At 44.5% G+C, this 19,766-nt stretch overlaps 1 protein-coding gene across 1 annotated transcript in view; it reads left to right on the forward strand.

Annotated features, from left to right (window-relative positions):
- The window catches only part of LOC141106875 (uncharacterized), a 30,618-nt gene extending 11,946 nt beyond the window's left edge, over positions 1 to 18,672 (forward strand). The window contains exons 7-14 of the mRNA XM_073597804.1: positions 8,699 to 8,732; positions 8,849 to 9,048; positions 9,164 to 9,313; positions 9,417 to 9,558; positions 9,806 to 9,903; positions 10,019 to 10,168; positions 10,907 to 11,048; positions 14,371 to 18,672. Of these exons, the coding sequence (XP_073453905.1) occupies positions 8,699 to 8,732; positions 8,849 to 9,048; positions 9,164 to 9,313; positions 9,417 to 9,558; positions 9,806 to 9,903; positions 10,019 to 10,168; positions 10,907 to 11,048; positions 14,371 to 16,205 (2,751 nt within the window). The 3' untranslated portion in view covers positions 16,206 to 18,672. The remainder of the gene's footprint in view (positions 1 to 8,698; positions 8,733 to 8,848; positions 9,049 to 9,163; positions 9,314 to 9,416; positions 9,559 to 9,805; positions 9,904 to 10,018; positions 10,169 to 10,906; positions 11,049 to 14,370) is intronic.
- The last annotated feature ends 1,094 nt before the right edge of the window (positions 18,673 to 19,766 follow it).

Raw genomic sequence — 19,766 nt, forward strand, 5'->3', positions numbered from 1 at the left:
TCATGCAGCGCTGTACCCGAACCAAATTTTTATCATTTTGTTCCCACAAACAGAGCTTTCTTTTGGTGGTATTTGATCACCTCTGCGGTTTTTATTTTTTGCTAAACAAATAAAAAAAGACCGAAAATTTTGAAAAAAATAAAAGTTTTGCTTTTGTTTCTGTTAAAAAAATTTGTAAGTTTTCTCTTTCACTGATGGGCACTGATAAGGCGGCACTGACAGGCACTAATACGGTGGCACCGATGAGGTGGCACCAATGAGCGGGCACTGACGATGGACACTGATATGCGGCACTGATGGACACTGGTAGGCAGCACTGATGGGTGGCACTGATATGCGGCACTGATGGGCATTGATAGGCGGCATTGATGGGCACTCATGGGTGGCACTGAAAGGCGGCACTGATGGACACTGATAGGGTGGCACTGATATGCGGAACTGATAGGCATCCCTGGTGGCACTGGCAGGCATTAGAGTGGGCACTGATTGGCAGCTGCCTGGGCACAGATTGGTATTTCCCTGGTGGTCTAGGGGGCATACCTGGTGGTCCATGTGGTGGCCATCCTGGTGGTCCTGGGCGGCTTCCCTGGTGGTCCTGGGTAGGATCCGAGGGGGGGCTGTGCTGATAAACAATCAGCACAGACCCCCCTGTCAGGAGAGCAGCCGATCGGCTCTCCTCTACTCGCGTCTGTCAGACACGGCTGATCACGTGGTAAAGAGTCTCTGTCAGAGACTCTATACCTAGATCGGTGTTGCAGGGTGTCAGACTGACACCCCGCAACAACGATCGCCGCGATGCGCGCCCCCGGGGGCGCGCAGCGGCTCAATATCCTGATCACGTCATATGACATCCGGTCAGGAATATCAAACCAATTTGCCGCCGTCATTTTGTAATAGGGCTGGCGGCAAGTGGTTACATTTATGAATATTCGAATTTACAAATATCCGTAAAAGTTCGTTAACCGGGTTTTCGTTAATTCGGTTATTTCCGAATTTGTTGAAATTCGGTAAAAAAGCGAATTCGGTACGAAACGAATTGCACATGTCTATCCAATAGCACTTTGAAAACTATGTACACTCCCCGTACATAATCCTTCAACTTCCTCCTGCACACTCTTGTTCGAAGTTACCTCTCCTCACTCCTCCAGCACCTCACTTGCTGCTGACCGTTACTATCTGCCACCTCCAGCACGTCGCTTAATTCCCAGGACCAGCTAGCACATTTGTACGAATAGGCCTGACACTGGCTCGGCCAGGCCTCAGCAAATGTCTCTTGCAGGCAGGGACCGCGGGCCCCTATAGTGTAGCAGAGAAAATCGCAAAGGTTCTTGTGCTAGCTGTCATATCTGCGGCTACTGAAAAACTTTTTTTTTTTTTTAATTGACAGCCTTTTTTTATTTGTTTAGCAAAAAAAAAAAAACGCAGAGGTGAACAAATACCACCAAAAGAAAGCTCTGTTTGTGGGAACAAGATGATCAAAATTTTGTTTGTGTACAGTGTGGCGTGACCGCGTAATTGTCATTTCAAAAGTGACAGCGATGAAAGCTGAAAATTGCCCCGGGCAGGAAGTGACCGGTATTGAAGTGGTTAAAGGGACAGGAACATTTTTTTTTTTGGGGGGGGGGGTTACATCCACTTTAGAGTGACACAAAGTAGCCACAGATCCAGTCTTTGCACCCCCCACCCCAAAGCAGTCATATATAGAGCCTCTGCCTTACCAAATAGCAATTACAAGGTTTGTTTAATCTCTATAGCATTGGAGATACACTATATTGGAGGACACAATACTCACACTGTTCAGTACCTACTGATCTCTTCTCTACTAAGTGCAAGAAAGGAAGTGGTGTCACACAGACAGGAAGTCACACAGACAGGAAGTGGTGTCACACATAGGCAGGAAGTCACACAGAAAGGAAGTGGTGTCACACATAGGCAGGAAGTCACACAGACAGGAAGTGGTGTCACACATAGAAAGGAAGTGGTGTCACACATAGGCAGGAAGTCACACAGACAGGAAGTGGTGTCACACATAGGCAGGAAGTCACACAGAAAAGAAGTGGTGTCACACATAGGCAGGAAGTCACACAGACAGGAAGTGGTGTCACACATAGAAAGGAAGTGGTGTCACACATAGGCAGGAAGTCACACAGACAGGAAGTGGTGTCACACATAGGCAGGAAGTCACACAGAAAGGAAGTGCTGTCACACATAGGCAGGAAGTCACACAGAAAGGAAGTGGTGTCACACATAGGCAGGAAGTCACAGACAGGAAGTGGTGTCACACATAGGCAGGAAGTCACACAGACAGGAAGTGGTGTCACACATAGGCAGGAAGTCACACAGACAGGAAGTGGTGTCACACATAGAAAGGAAGTGGTGTCACACATAGGCAGGAAGTCACACAGACAGGAAGTGGTGTCACACATAGGCAGGAAGTCACACAGAAAGGAAGTGCTGTCACACATAGGCAGGAAGTCACACAGAAAGGAAGTGCTGTCACACATAGGCAGGAAGTCACACAGAAAGGAAGTGGTGTCACACATAGGCAGGAAGTCACACAGACAGGAAGTGGTGTCACACATAGGCAGGAAGTCACACAGAAAGGAAGTGGTGTCACACATAGGCAGGAAGTCACACAGACAGGAAGTGGTGTCACACATAGGCAGGAAGTCACACAGACAGGAAGTGGTGTCACACATAGGCAGGAAGTCACACAGACAGGAAGTGGTGTCACACATAGAAAGGAAGTGGTGTCACACATAGGCAGGAAGTCACACAGACAGGAAGTGGTGTCACACATAGGCAGGAAGTCACACAGAAAGGAAGTGCTGTCACACATAGGCAGGAAGTCACACAGAAAGGAAGTGGTGTCACACATAGGCAGGAAGTCACACAGACAGGAAGTGGTGTCACACATAGGCAGGAAGTCACACAGAAAGGAAGTGGTGTCACGCATAGGCAGGAAGTCACACAGAAAGGAAGTGGTGTCACGCATAGGCAGTAAGTCACACAGAAAGGAAGTGGTGTCACGCATAGGCAGGAAGTCACACAGACAGGAAGTGGTGTCACACATAGGCAGGAAGTCACACAGACAGGAAGTGGTGTCACGCATAGGCAGGAAGTCACACAGAAAGGAAGTGGTGTTACACATAGGCAGGAAGTCACACAGAAAGGAAGTGGTGTCACACAGACAGCAAGTCACACCACATGCAGTCAGAAAGTTTCAGGTTGTGAAGAAGTAGAAAAAAGAAATTGTTTTATCTCCAGCAGATACTACATATACATATAGAATACATATAGATATAAAAATTTGACTGTGATATTATTTTACCTTTTTCCTGTGACAGAAAACAGAACCCATTCCACCGTCACTTCTGTGACCAATGTAAAACAAAATGGAGAATTCAGTCATAGAAGAGCTGAGGGGAGCCGGACACCTCACAGCCATCACCTCAGAGTTCCCGCTTCACACCTCCTCCGCTGCCATTGGCTGCACTCCCTCCACACCAATCAATCACAGGGTGGGATCACAGTCACTGGGCGGATTCTGCTCTCCACAGAAACACACCTCAGATCTGTCCACTGTGACTGGCTGCACTCAGTCCACAATAACCAATCACAGTGTGGGATCAGAGTTACCACAGAGACTCACCACCCGACCCAACCACAGTCACACACTATTATTATTATACAATTATATAGCTCTGTCATATACCGCAGTGCTGTACAGAGAACACTGAACCAGTCACATCAGTCTCTGTACCAGAGGAGCTTACACTCTAATGTCCCCTCTTCCACAATCACACACTATTATTATTATTAGATTGTAAGCTCTTCTGAGCAGGGCCCTCTTAATCCTCTTGTATTTTATTGTATTATAACTGTATTGTCTCCTTTTATATTGTAAAGCGCTGCGTAAACTGTTGGCGCTATATAAATCCTGTATAATAATAATAATATACATTTCTATAGCTCTGACATATACCGCAGTGCTGTACAGAGAACACTGAGTCAGTCACATTAGTCTCTGTACCAGAGGAGCTTACACTCTAATGTCTCCCCACAGTCTCACACTATTATTATTATACATTTACATAGCTCTGACATATACCGCAGTGCTGTACAGAGAACATTGAGCCAATCACATCAGTCTCTGTACCAGAGGAGCTTACACTCTAATGTCCCCTCCCCCACAGTCACACACTATTATTATACATGTATATATCATGGTGGGATGTCTCTCAGCAGGAGGTGAAGGCAGCTGGAAAAAAATGTCTGTCTGACGGACATGGGGGTGTGAGGTGGATGTGAAGGGATTTCTGTTGGTGGGGGGAGGGGGTCATTTAGTTGTGGTGTCTGTGTGGCATTCAGAAAGGAATGTTGGGGGCGTGGGGGAGGGGGGTGTAAAGTGCATAGGGAATGGTATATGGGGGGGGGGGGGGTAGGGTTGCCGCCTTTTCTTTAAGTCTAACCCGAACACTTTAGCGGCGCACAGCAATATTTAAAATTTTTTGTATATACAGAGTTCCCCTTTTACATCTGAACTTGCTGAGTTCCCTTTCACTGTAAGGGGGGACTCTGCAGACTCTGATGTAAGGGAGAACTCTGGGGACCCCAATATAAGGGATGCTCTGGGAACCCTGATTTTGTCTGCTTTCACACTGAGGCGCTTTACAAGCGCTATATCGCTAAAAATATCGCCTGCATAGCGCCTGTAAAGAGCTTCTCACCCCAGTGTGAAAGCCCGAGGGCTTTGCATTTGCAGGACGTTAAAAAAAGTCCTGCAAGCAGCATCTTTGCAGCGCCCCTAAAGCACCTCTGCCCATTGAAATCAATGGGCAGCGCCGCCGGCAAAGAGGGCGGTTTTAACCCTTTTTTGGCTGCCAGCGGGGGTTAAAAGCGCCCCGCTAGCGGCCGAATAGCGCCGCTAAAATGACGGCAAAGCCCCGCTAAAAATAGAAATAGAATGGAAAGGGTTCAAAAGCACCACAAAGCGCCTCTGCAGAGGCGCTTTGCAGGTGGTATAGCCGCGATGTCCCACTCATTTCAATGGGCAGGAGTGGTGGAGGAGCGGTGAATACACCGCTCCTTCACCGCTCCGAAGATGCTGCTAGCAGGACTTTTTTTACCGTCCTGCTAGCGCACCGCTCAGGGCTTTCACACTGGAGACACAGCAGCGGCTGTTTCAGGTCGGTTTGCAGGCGCTATTTTTAGCGCAATAGCGCCTGCAAAGCGCCCCAGTGTGAAAGGGGTCTTAAGGAGGGAGAACATTGAGAACTCTGATGTAAGGGGAGAACACTGAGGCCTCTGGTGTAAAGGGGAACTCTGATGTAAGGGGAGAACACCGAGGCCTCTGGTGTAAAGGGGGACTCTGATGTAAGGGGAGAACGCTGAGGCCTCTGGTGTAAAGGGGAACTCTGATGTAAGGGGAGAACACTGGGGCCTCTGGTGTAAAGGGGATCTGATGTAAGGGGAGAACACATAGGCCTCTGGTGTAAAGGGGGACTCTGATATAAGGGGAGAACACTGAGGCCTCTGGTGTAAAGGGGAACTCTGATGTAAGGGGAGAACACTGCGGCCTCTGGTGTAAAGGGGAACTCTGATGTAAGGGGAGAACACTGCGGCCTCTGGTGTAAAGGGGAACTCTGATGTAAGGGGAGAACACTGCGGCCTCTGGTGTAAAGGGGAACTCTGATGTAAGGGGAGAACACTGTGGCCTCTGGTCTAAAGGGGAACTCTGATGTAAGAGGAGAACACTGTGGCCTCTGGTCTAAAGGGGAACTCTGATGTAAGGGGTGCTCTGGGAACCCTGATTTGCCTTAGTGTACTCACTCAGAGGCAGGAGAGAGAAGGGGGGGAGACTTCAGTCACAGACAGGGATGGATGGTAAGCTCACTCACCCCTTGGCAGTCAGCACCTCTCATCCAGATGTAGCTGAGGCTGCTGGACTTCAAATTTCCCATCCCCACTTTCCTTTTCTGAGGCACAGCCCCGGGGATTGGAGTGTGGGCAGACACAGAGGGGTAGGGGCGGGAGGGAGAGGTGCAGATCGAGCCCTCTCTCCTCTTCCATCTGTATGTGGGGGGTTGTTAGTGCTGGCTTTGGGCAGCATGAAAGAGAGTGTAACAGACACTCTCAGCTTAGATTAATCAGAAAAGGGCTGGCGACTCGAATGCTCTTGAATAAAAGTCCTTTATTGGGTTACATGGGTACACGGGTACAGGCTACACTGACACGTTTTGGCTAAGAAGCCTTCATCAAAGCCTGCTTTGATGAAGTCATGCTTTAAAATTGCGCACACTCATGGAATGATGCCGAACTTCGGTACTTAAAAATCTCCATAGGCGACGCTTTGAAAATTTTTACAGGTTACCAGTTTAGACTTACAGAGGAGGTCTAGTGCTAGAATTATTGCACATGCTCTAACGAATGCGGCGATACCTCACATGTGTGGTTTGAACGGCGTTTACATATGTCGGCGGGGCTTGCATATGTGTTCGCTTCTGAACGCGAGCTACCGGGGACAGGGGCATTTTATTTTTATTTATTTTTTTTTTTTTTTAATTTTACTTAATTTTTTTTATTTTTACACTTTTTTTTGATCACTTTTATTCCTATTACAAGGAATGTAAACATCCCTTGTAATAGGAATCTATTGAGACAGGTCCTCTTTATGGAGAGATGTGGGGTCAATAAGACCCCACATCTCTCCTCCAGGCTGGAAAGCATGACATCGGGAAAAAAATCACCGATCTTCATGCTGACAGCTGCGGGTCGCGGCTTTGTTTATTTCCGGGAACTCGGGAGTGACGTCATAACGTCGTGCCCGGGCCTCCGATGGTCATAGAGATGACTAGTGACCATTTGGTCACCAGAGATCTCTATCGTCGTCATCCGGCGACGATCTATTCTTTCTCTGGGCCCCTAATGGCACGGGAGAGCCCAGAGAAGTATCGGATTGGGGCGGGGGGGCGTCCCCTCCTGTCGCCTATAAGAATGATCAAGGGGCGGAACAGCCGATATGATTGTTCTTATCATGCACAGAATCACCGGCTGGAAAGAATGATATCTGGATGATGCCTGTAGCTACAGGCATCATTCAGATATCCCCTAACAAAGTAAAGGACGTCATATGACGCCCTTGGTATTGAAGTGGTAAAGTGGTTGTAAACCCTTACAAAACACTTTTTTGCTATAGGTAAGCCTATAATAAGGCAAAGCAGGGACACGGATCTTTGTCTATCTGTAGCTTAAGCACCTTCCACCGTTTAATAAAACACCAGCTAGGCACTCATTTAACCCTTTAATCCCCCCTGAACTTAACCTCTTCTCTGTCATTAGTACAGTGACAGTGCATATTTTTAGCACTGATCACTGTATTAGAGTCATTGGTCTCCAAAAAGCACCAGTGTCCCGACTGTCCGCCGCAATATCACAGTCCCACTATAAGTCGGTGATCGCCGCCGTTACTAGTAGAAAAAAAAATCTCATTGAAGACGTTATAACTTTTACGCAAACCAATCAATATACACTTTTTGAAATTTTTGTTACCAAAAATATGTAGCAGAATACATATTGGCCTAAATTGATGAAGAAATTAGAAAGAAAGCTCTATTTGTGGGAAAAAAAGGACTTAAATTTCATATGGTTACAGCGTTGCACGAGCGTTGCACATTGCACGCAATTGTCAGGTAAAATAATGCAGTGCCGTATCGCAAAAAAATGGCCTGATCAGGAAGGGGGAGGGGTAAAACCTTCTGGAGGTCAAGTGATTAAGATGGTTACAGGATCTGGTGGTTTCTATTTTTTCTAACCCCCGCAGTGTTATCTTATAATATTCACATACTGATAATAGATAGGACTCCCCCCTTTAATGACATTACTGTCAAGGTGGAGATCTTTCCCTATTTTATTAAGTGGAACACAGAGACAGGAAAAGTGTGATTATACAGACACAGGAAGTGATGCCACAGATGGGGAGGAAGTAATGTCAGATGCAGACAGGAAGTGATATATAGACAGGAAGTGATATACAGACAGGAAGTGATATAAAGACAGGAAGTGATATACAGACAGGAAGTGAGCTACTAGAAAGAGGACATGACCTGGGGGGCTAACAAAGAAATTCTAGGCGAGAGGTGAGTCGGGAGGAAGTAGAGAGGAGACATTGCTGGAACTGGCGACAGAGGAGGTAATAAGACCTTATATTATATTTACACCCAGTAATCCCCCCCCCCGTCATGTCCGTCCTCTTCCTTCATAGCAGTGTTGCCAACCTCCCACAGCATTTTTTACTGACAAAACATGAAAAATCTATGAACTGAACATATTTTTTACTGACAGCCTGAAAGATGACAGAACTCAGATTAAAAACAAAGGCAATCGATATTTAAACCATATAAACTCACACTGACAAAACTCATAACAAGTAATTTGCCTGATTTATACTTAAAAAGTTATCATATCATAACATAACAAATTATAAGCCCATGATATCTACAGACCATTGTAAAAATTAATGATTTTGTACAAACTGTCAGTAAGTTTATGATGTCTTTTATCTCTAGCAGATGCTGGATGGTGACTGTATCATGTATGTGTGTGTCAGGTTCCTATAAGGTGTCAGGATGTCACTGTCTATTTCTCCATGGAGTAGTGGGAGTATTTAGAAGGACACAAGGATCTCTATAAGGACGTCATGATGGACAATCAGCCGCCCCTCACATCACCGGGTAAGAGGAGACTTTATTGTAAAGGAGAGAGCAGTACGGAGGCTCCACCTAGATCCCCCATCATCTGATAAACACATAGAAACAATGTATTCAGTCAGTGTGTGTGTTTCCTACAGATGGATCCAGTAATGGGAACCCACCAGAGAGATGTCCCCGTCCTCTGTATTCCCAGGATTCCACACAGGAAGGTCACACCATCCCTCACCATCATCAGGTAGATGGATCCAGTAATGGGAACCCACCAGAGAGATGTCCCTGTCCTCTGTATTCCTGGAATTCCACACAGGAGTGTCACACCATCCCTCACCATCATCAGGTAGATGAGACTGAGAAACTGGAACTCAGAGAGAATTCTAATCTATGAGAGGACATTCTTCTTTGTAATCTCTTGTTCGTTTTTACAAATGGGTTCTCTCATCTTTGGGGTTTAGGGTGAAGAACTGAAAGACATTAAAGCTGAGGTTAAAGAGGAAGAAGAAGAAATGTTGATAAGTGGAGCTCAGCAGTCTGTTAAGGAGGGAGGTCCTCTGTATTCCTGGGATTCCACACAGGATGATCACACCATCCCTCACGTTGATCAGGTAGATGGGAAGAACATAAAAGTGACTCTAGACTGTATGAGATTACACTCTTCTCTTATCCTATTGGTCTTCACATTTTACTTTTTTCTTTTCCTTCTGTTAGCATGGAGAACAGATGTCTGTGAAAGTCGAGTTTAAAGAGGAAGAAGAGGTGATGACTGTGATGTGTTATCAGGAGTCTACGGAGGAAGTTGGGATAATGGTAACAACTAAAGAAGAGGAATACTCTCTAGATATCAGCACAGGTGAGTAAAGAACACTAAATACAGAAACTGTTCAAGACTCTAGGTTTATGAATGAGGATCTGTAGACCTTCACATCGAGTCAGATGTTGTCTACAAGGACGTCATGATGGAGAATCATCCGCCCCTCACATTACCGGGAGAATTTATTGTAAAGGAGAGAGCAGTATGGAGAGTCCACCTAAATTCCCCCATCATCTGATAAACACATAGAAACAATGTATTCAGTCAGTGTGTGTGTTTCCTACAGATGGATCCAGTAATAGGAACCCACCAGAGAGATGTCCCCGTCCTCTGTATTCCTGGGATTCCACACAGGAAGGTCACACCATCCCTCACCATCATCAGGTAGGTGGGACTGAACAAATAGAATGCCATCAGAATTGTAATCTATGAGAGGGCATTCTTTTATGTAACCTCTTGTTGTTTTTTATAAATATATTCTATCATTTTTGGGGTTTAGGAAAAGGAACCAAAAGATATCAAACTTGAGATTAAAGAAGAAAAAGAAGAAACGTTGGTGAGTGGAGCTCAGCAGTCTATGGGAGGATGCTGTCCTCTCTATTCCCGGAATTCCACGGGGGAAGGTCACACCATCCCTCACCATCATCAGGTAGGTGGACTTGTATAGAACACAGAAATATTTCTATATTTTGTGAGATGACATTCTTCTATGTAGTCTTGTTTTATTGCTTACTTCTACATCTGAAGTACAGCCTTTTCTCCCCAAACCACCCATCCCCATTTCCAGTTCCTTCTTGGAGCACCCTTCATTATTCAACCCCCATATTTATTGCCTTAATAAAATCATTATTCGTTCCTTGTTTCTATGGGTCGTAAGTCTAGTCATGTGTAATCATGGGTCCTCTTCCTTCTTGTGTTCCTCCGATGGGGGGGTGCATACTAAATGACGTGGTGCTGTTCTTTGCTCCTGTAAGTCCTGGCCGATATAATAATTTGCCACTAGGGAACGGGTCCCAGGCTTCCTAGGCTCACAGTAAATGGTCAGTATACTTAATATATCTCTGCTTCGGGTCAATAACACTTGCTGGTCTTGTCCCTCCCCCATCCTGTGACTGGACAGTAAAAGGAGAAGGAGCAGACTGATAAGCTCTCCTCTCTGTCACTCTGCTCTGCAGTACAGCTGATTGGCTCTTTGTTCTGTTTCTCCCTCTCCCTGTCTGAGCTCTTATGTACAGGTACTACAAGAGCCTGATGCCAGGTCACATTCAGGTACTTACACTGCTTATATTTATAAAAATAAATGATTACAGAGCTGCTGTCATTTGTGTCTTTTATATCTGCCCGGAGTTCAGCTTTAATAGATGTTTTCTATTATTTTGGGGTTTAGGGTGAAGAATGGATTAATATAAAAGTTGAGATTAAAGAGGAAGACGTAGAGACGTATGTGGGGGGTGATCAGCCGACCACAGAGGAGGTCGGGATGATTATGAAAAGTGAACAAGAAGAAATGTCTCTACCTATGGACTCAAGTAAGTATCATACACTATGGAAGACAGTTTGGTCTCTTATAGGAAATGAGACTGAGCTCTGAGAGTTTGAAAATTTTACACTGTAAAGTGAATACATTCCAAACACAGTCCCAGTTATTACACTAAAGTCAGAGTTTCTGGGTGACAATGTCACTGGACACTATAAATGGTCAAGACTTCGCCCATACTAGTGGGAATACCCCCAGAAGGGTCTTCAGGGTCTGGGTTTCATAGAAAGACAAAGCCAGAGAAAATGCCAAGCTCGACTCACCAACCAGTCTGCTTACTAACGGAATTAGCCTGTCTGATGCCCCGTACACACGGTCGGATTTTCCGATGGAAAATGTCCGATCGGAGCGTGTTGTCGGAAATTCCGACCGTGTGTGGGCTCCATCGGACATTTTCCATCGGATTTTCCGACACACAAAGTTGGAGAGCAGGAGATAAAATTTTCCGACAACAAAATCCGTTGTCGGAAATTCCAATCGTGTGTACACAAATCCGACGGACAAAGTGCCACGCATGCTCAGAATAAATAAAGAGATGAAAGCTATTGGCCACTGCCCCGTTTATAGTCCCGACGTACGTGTTTTACGTCACCGCGTTCAGAATGATCAGATTTTCCGACAACTTTGTGTGACCGTATGTATGCAAGACAAGTTTGAGCCAGCATCCGTCGGAAAAAATCCTAGGATTTTGTTGTCGGAATGTCCGAACAAAGTCCGACCGTGTGTACGCCCTATAACAGTATACAGTATCTCACAAAAGTGAGTACACCCCTCACGTTTTTGTAAATATTTTATTTTATCTTTTCATGTGACAACACTGAAGAAATTACACTTTGCTACAATGTAAAGTAGTGAGTGTACAGCTTGTATAACAGTGTAAATTTGCTGTCCCCTCAAAATAACTCAACACACAGCCATTAATGTCTAAACCGCAGGCAACAAAAGGGAGTACACCCCTAAGTGAAAATGTCCAAATTGGGCCCAAATGGCCATTTTCCCTCCCCGGTGTCATGTGACTCATTAGTGTTACAAGGTCTTAGGTGTGAATAGGGAGCAGGTGTGTTAAAGTTGGTGTTATCGCTCTCACTCTCTTATACTGGTCACAAAAAACTCAGAGGATCTGAAAAAAAGAATTGTTGCTCTACATAAAGATGGCCTAGGCTATAAGAAGATTGCCAAGACCCTGAAACTGAACTGCAGCACGGTAGCCAAGACCATACAACAGTTTAACAGGACAGGTTCCACTCAGAACAGGCCTCGCCGTGGTTGACCAAACAGGTTGAGTGCACATGCTCAGCATCATATCCAGAGGTTGTCTTTGGGAAATAGACGTATGAGTGCTGCCAGCATTGCTGCAAGGGTTGAAGGGGTGGGGGGTGAGCCTGTCAGTATTCAGACCATACGCCGCACACTGCATAAAATTGGTCTGCATGGCTGTCATCCCAGAAGGAAGCCTCTTCTAAAGATGATGCACAACAAAGCCTGCAAACAGTTTGCTGCAGACTAAGGACATGGATTACTGGAACTATGTCCTGTGGTCTGATGAGACCAAGATAAACTTATTTGGTTTAGATGATGTCATGCGTTTGTGGCAGCAACCAGGTGAGGAGTACAAAGACAAGTGTGTCTTGCCTACAGTCAAGCATGGTGGTGGGAGTGTCATGGTCTGGGGCTGCATGAGGGCTGCCGGCACTGGGGAGCTACAGTTCATTGAGGGAACCATGAATGCCAACATTTACTGTGATATACTGAAGCAGAGCATGATCCCCTCCCTTCAGAGACTGGGCCGCAGGGCAGTATTCCAATATGATAACAACCCCAAACACACCTCCAAGACCACCACTGCCTTACTAAAGAAGCTGAGGGTAAAGGTGGTGGACTAGCCAAGCATGTCTCCAGACCTAAACCCTATTGAGCATCTGTGAGGCATCCTCAAACGGAAGGTGGAGGAGCGCAAGTTCTCTAACATCCACCACCTCCATGATGTCGTCATGGAGGAGTGGAAGAGGACTCCAGGAAACCTGTGTGGAAAATAATGGTGGCCACCTAAATATTGACACTTTGGGCCCAATTTGGACATTTTCACTTAGGGATGTACTCACTTTTGTTGCCAGCAGTTTAGACATTAATGGCTGTGTGTTGAGTTATTTTGAGGGGACAGCAAATTTACACTGTTATACAAGTACATATATACTGTTATACATTATACTGTACACTCACTACTTTACATTGTAGCAAAGAGTCATTTCTTCAGTGTTGTCACATGAAAACATAGAATAAAATATTTACAAAAATGTGAGGGGTGTACTCACTTTTGTGAGATACTGTACATTAAAAAGAGGGGTTTTGTTAGCACACATTTGCAAACGCATGCATAAGCTGCAAGGCCTGGTCATGGCACCCTGTATCATTTGCAATCCCAACCTTCTAAATGTATATAAGGGTCTCCACAATGGAAGCGCATGCATTCTAATGGTTTTGTCTTTCATGCGTTTGCCCTTCCATGTGCTCCGGCTGTGAAGACCAGTTATAGGTGGGGGCAGGGGCCATCTCTGGGTTTCATAGGGATGGACCACAGCCCTGGACCTGAATAGCACTCTGTGGCTAATAGGTCAATCTCCATTCCTCAATATAATGTCATGTTCCCAACAAATGAGGTGGAGATACTGTACACCATATGAAAGGTCCATCTCCATTCCTCAACATAATGTCATGTTCCCAACAAATGAGGTGGAGATACTGTACACCATATGAAAGGTCCATCTCCATTCCTCAATATAATGTCATGTTCCCAACAAATGAGGAGGAGATACTGTACACCATATGAAAGGTCCATCTCCATTCCTCAATATAATGTCATGTTCCCAACAAATGAGGAGGAGATACTGTACACCATATGAAAGGTCCATCTCCATTCCTCAATATAACGTCATGTTCCCAACAAATGAGGTGGAAATGCTGTACACCATATGAAAGGTCCATCTCCATTCCTCAATATAACGTCATGTTCCCAACAAATGAGGAGGAGATACTGTACACCATATGAAAGGTCCATCTCCATTTCTCAATATAATGTTATGTTCCCAACAAATGAGGAGGAGATACTGTACACCATATGAAAGGTCCATCTCCATTCCTCAATATAACGCCATGTTCCCAACAAATAAGGAGATACCATATGAAAGGTGTTATGATTGTACTTAGTTCATTGCCAGAGCTATGAGAAACTGTTGAGTTGTAGACCAACAAACCTGGATCCTGAATGTAAAGCATGAAGAATAATTATAAGAAAAATATTTTTTCTTTTCCAACAGATGTCTGGAATACCCCTGAGGGACATTTTATTTTATCTCCAGATTGTAACGGCATTGCACAATATTCTACAGGAGTAAATCTTGTTCCTGAAAACATACATAAGAGATCTTATCATTTAGAAAGACCAACAGATCCCTCTAATCCTGGAGAACCTTCTGATCAATCACATACTGCAACTCTTGACATCCATCTGAGATCAAAAGAGCCTTATTCATGTTCGGAGTGCGGGAAATGTTTCAATGAGAAAAAAGCATTTCTTAATCACCGTGAAAATCACACGGGCGAGCGTCCCTTTTCGTGTTCAGAGTGTGGAAAATGCTTCAAAGAGAAAAAAAACCTCCTTACCCACCAGAGAATTCACACGGGTGAACGTCCCTTTTCATGTTCAGAGTGTGGAAAATGTTTCATTCAGAAGGGACATCTTGTCAAGCACCAGAAATATCACACGGGCGAGCGTCCCTATTCATGTGCAGAGTGCGGGAAATGTTTCACTGAGAAAGCAAACCTTCTTGTACACCAGAGAACTCACACAGGAGAACGTCCCTACTCATGTTCATATTGTGGGAAAGGTTTCATTCAAAGCAGTGACCTTCTTAAACACCAGATGATCCACTCAGGTGAGCGTCCTTATTCATGTTCAGAGTGCGGGAAATCTTTCATTAAGAAAGGAGAACTTTCTAAACACCAGAGAGTTCACACAGGAGAACGTCCTTTCTCGTGTTCAGATTGCGGAAAAGGCTTCATTCAAAACAGCGACCTTGTTAAACACCAGAGAATTCACACTGGTGAGCGTCCATATTCATGTTCAGAGTGCGGGAAAAGTTTTACAGTGAAGCGAAGCCTCCTTACACACCAACGGAGTCACACAGGTGAGCATCGTTACTCATGTTCAGAGTGCGGAAAATGTTTCAATGAGAAAAAAGCATTTCTTAGTCACCACAAAAATCACACAGGTGAGCGTCCCTATTTGTGTTCAGAGTGTGGAAAATGTTTCAAAGAGAAAAGAAACCTTCTTACCCACCAGAAAATTCACACAGGTGAACGTCCTTTTTCATGTTCAGAATGCGGAAAATGTTTCATTCAGAAAAAACATCTCCTCGTCCACCAGAATTATCACACAGGTGACCGCCCCTATTCATGTCAAGAGTGCGGGAAAGGTTTCACACAGAAAGCAAACCTCCTTGTGCACCAGAGAAATCACACAGGCGATCGTCCCTACACGTGTTTGGAGTGTGGAAAATGTTTCATAAGCAGAAAAACACTCACTGCACACCAGATGATTCATTCAGGTGAGCGTCCTTATTCATGCTCAGAGTGTGGGAAAAGTTTCACTGAGAAAGGAACCCTTCTTATACATCAGAGAACTCACACAGGCGATCGTCCCTACTCGTGTTTGGAGTGTGGAAAATGTTTCATAAGCAAAAAAACACTCACTGCACACCAGATAATTCACTCAGGTGAGCGTCCTTATTCCTGTTCAGAGTGTGGGAAATCATTCATTATGAAAGGAGAACTTTCTAAACACCAGAAAATTCACACAGGAGATCGTCCTTTCTTATGTTCATATTGTGGGAAAGGTTTCATTCAAAACAGTGACCGTCTAAAACACCAGAGGATTCACACGGGTGAGCGTCCATATTCATGTTCAGAGTGCGGGAAAAGTTTTGCAGAGAAAGGAAGCCTTCTTAGACACCAGAGGAATCGCACGGGTGAGCGTCCTTACTCCTGTTCAGGAGTGCGGGAAATGTTTAATTCAGAGAGCAGTCCTTCTCAAACACCAGAGAATTCATGTGGGCTAACAGGACAGGGGGAGTCCCTCATAACAAATATGTAGACCCAGGAACTCTAGAGATGTAAGTATATCGGAGAACTTTTGTAACGCCATGAGCCTCAGATTATCTAGGACAGTGGTCTTCAAACTGTGGCCCGCGAGCCAGATACGGTCCTATGCTCACTTTTATCCGGCCCTTGGGGCACCACTTCATCCACTGACAGCAATAATGGGGCACTATTCCTCCCACTGACACCAATGATGGGGCACTGTTCCTTCCACTGACCCCAATGATTGGACGGTATTCCCCCCACTGACACCCAACGAGGGGCAGCCATTCCTCCCACTGATACAAGTGATAGGGCACCATTCCCTTCAATGATACCAATGATGGGGCACTATTCCTCCCACTGATACAAGTGATGGGGCACCATTCTCTTCAATGATACCAATGATGAAGCACTATTCCTCCCACTGATACCAATGATGGGCCACCACTCCTCCCACTGATACCAATGATGGGACACTATTCTTCCTACTAAAAGCAATGATGGGCCACTATTCCTCCCCCTGATACCAATGATGGGCCACCATTCCTCCCACTGATACCAATGATGGCCATGAATCCTCCCACTGATACCAATGATGGGGGCACTTTTCCTTCCACTTATTTCAATGATGGGACACGTTTCCTCCCATTAACACAAATTATGGTGTCAGTGGGAGGAATAGTACCCCATCATTGGTGTTAATGGGAGGAATAGTGCCCCATCATTGGTATCAGTGGGAAGTAATAGTTCCCTGTCATTGGTATTAGTAGCTGGAGTAGTGCCCCATCATTGGTATCAATATGAGGAATAGTATCCCATTATTGGTATCAGTATAAGGAATAGTGCCCCATCATTGGTGTCAGTGGGAGGAATAGTGCCCCCCTTAATTGGTATCAGTGGGAGGAATAGTACCCCATCATTGGTGTTAATGAAGGGAATAGTGCCCCTTCATTGGTGTCCATGGGAGGAATAGACCTCCTAAATTGGTGTCAGTGGGAGAAATAGTACCCCAATTTAGGTGTTCTATTCCTCCCGCGGACACCAACAACAGGGCACTATTCCTCCCATGAATACCAATGACGGGGCAGTATTCCTCCCATGGACACTAAATTTGGGGCACTATTCCTCCCATGGATGCCAATGGTGGAGCACTATTCCTTCAACTGGCACTATTCCTTCCCTTGATAGGGTAGCACCAATCCTCCCACTAAAACCAGTCATGGGGCATTGGTTACCCCTACTGATGGCAGGGTGTTTTCTAATCCCACTGGTCACATTCCGGCCCCCTAAAACCCGAAGGACAGTAATCTGGCCCTTTGTTTCAAAAGTTTGGAGACCCCTGATCCAGGAGGAGGATAGACTCAAGTGGTGCACACTGTGTGCCACAGTGTATTAGAGGCATGGGACAAATACTAAAGTGTTTCAGGGTGGGATTTAACAGCTATGGGCCTCCCATGATTCAATTATAGTAATATTGAAAACACACTTCCCTCAATGACATAACTGTGGTAATCCATGGGCAACATACTGGCAATTGTGAGAGCAGGTACACCACAAAGGTGAATAACACACCGGCAACCATGACAACACATAGGGCAAATATTGGGCAATCATGACCACACATGGGGCAATAATTGGGCAATCATGACAATACATAGGGCAACAATTGGGCAATCATGACAACACATGGGGCAATAATTGGGTAATCACTGCAACACATTGGGCAATAATGACAACAAATGGGGCAATATTTGGGCAATCATGACAATACATGGGGCAATAATTGGGCAATTATGACAATACATAGGGCAACAATTGGGCAATCATGACAACACATGGGGCACTAATTGGGTAATCATGACAATACATAGGGCAACAATTGGGCAATCATGACAACACATGGGGCAATAATTGGGCAATCACGGCAACACATTGAGCAATCATGACAACAAATGGGGCAATATTTGGGCAATCATGACAATACATGGGGCAATAATTGGGCAATTATGACAATACATAGGGCAACAATTGGGCAATCATGACAACACATGGGGCAATAATTGGGTAATTATGGCAACACATTGGACAATCATGACAACACATGCGGCAATATTTGGGCAATCATGACAACACATGGGGCAATAATTGGGCAATCATGACAACGCATGGGGCAATAATTGGGCAATCATAACAACACAGGGCAATACTTGGGCAATCATGACAACACATGAGGTAATAATAGGGCAATCATGACAACACAAGGACAACCATACCAATAAACAAGCACCGAAGAAGAAATGACTAAATATAACAAAAAAAAATACAGGAACATCCAATTCAGCCAGGATTTCTCTTTCATCAGTGGACTTCTTTGTTATTTTTGATTGGTTCATTGTTTTTTTGTTTTTTCTTCAATAACTGAAAAAATTTGCCTTTTTATTGGTCCAGAGACTGTATAATTAATAAAGCATATCACAGTGGCTAAGTGGTTGGCACTTCTGTTGTTCTCTATAAGGTTGTGTTGAGATGTTAAGGGAATTAGAGACTAGGGCAGCAATGTGTTGGGTGTGTATTAATGGACTACTGATCCTTCCTGTCAAAGGTTCTTCCTGGACTGCTTGATTATGCAGGCCATACATGGGTTGAATTTCCAAAGGCATTTTCTTTCAAAAATCTGAAATTTTGTGTGTTTTTTTGATCCACCATTGATTTCAAAACCAACCAAGCCTTCAATTCCACCTCATGTTACTACAGAAAAGGATTTTTGTGGCCAGGAATCATCTTTTCTTTTCAAGAATTTTCTTTTCGGGAATTTTCTTTTCTTTCGCTCATGCGCATTTCTTTTTCAAATTATATTTCTCATACAATTTTCCCATTGTTGATGAGAAAATTGTTTGTTTTTCCAAACATTTCCAACATGCCCAATCACTCATTCGATGGCCCCGCACGAAAATCGGCCATTGCTGCAGCCCACTAATGGTGCGAAATTCGAACGAAAATTCTTAGATACGATTTCCAAAAGAAAATTCCTTCGAAATTTGACCTAAGAATGGCTGGCCTTATTCTCTTTCTCTGTTTTTTTGTTTTTTTTTTTTAGAAGTCGAAGTTTATTGAAAAAGAAAGAGAAATAACATAATCATTGAAGTAATGGTACAATAAATACTATTCGAGGGTGGTTATGGATTCCCTCTATTTATTGCATATATGTATAACCTTGTCTATTCCTATAGTTAGCTAGTCTATTAAAACTCTGATCACATGTTACTATTGATATCACAATAATACAAGGTTACCTATGAAACCAAGCACACTGCTTAATAAAACAAAGTCTTATTTATTTCTCAAGAAAATAGGAAAACACTAACATGAAAATACTAAAGAAAGATATTACAAAGCATAAAACTACAGAACATATAATACAAGAACATCAAAGATACTTATCACAATGCTTTTCTGGAGATATTGTTTCGTCCACTGGGCTCAGGATGGCAAAAGAGGGAGCCATGCGGCTCAGAGAGTCACCAGACTTGAACCAAGAGCGAAAAGGGTAGAGAGAGGAAGCTCTGTGACTTGT

The sequence above is a fragment of the Aquarana catesbeiana genome, linkage group LG08 (genome assembly GCF_042186555.1).
Source record: "Aquarana catesbeiana isolate 2022-GZ linkage group LG08, ASM4218655v1, whole genome shotgun sequence".
NCBI lineage: Eukaryota > Metazoa > Chordata > Amphibia > Anura > Ranidae > Aquarana > Aquarana catesbeiana.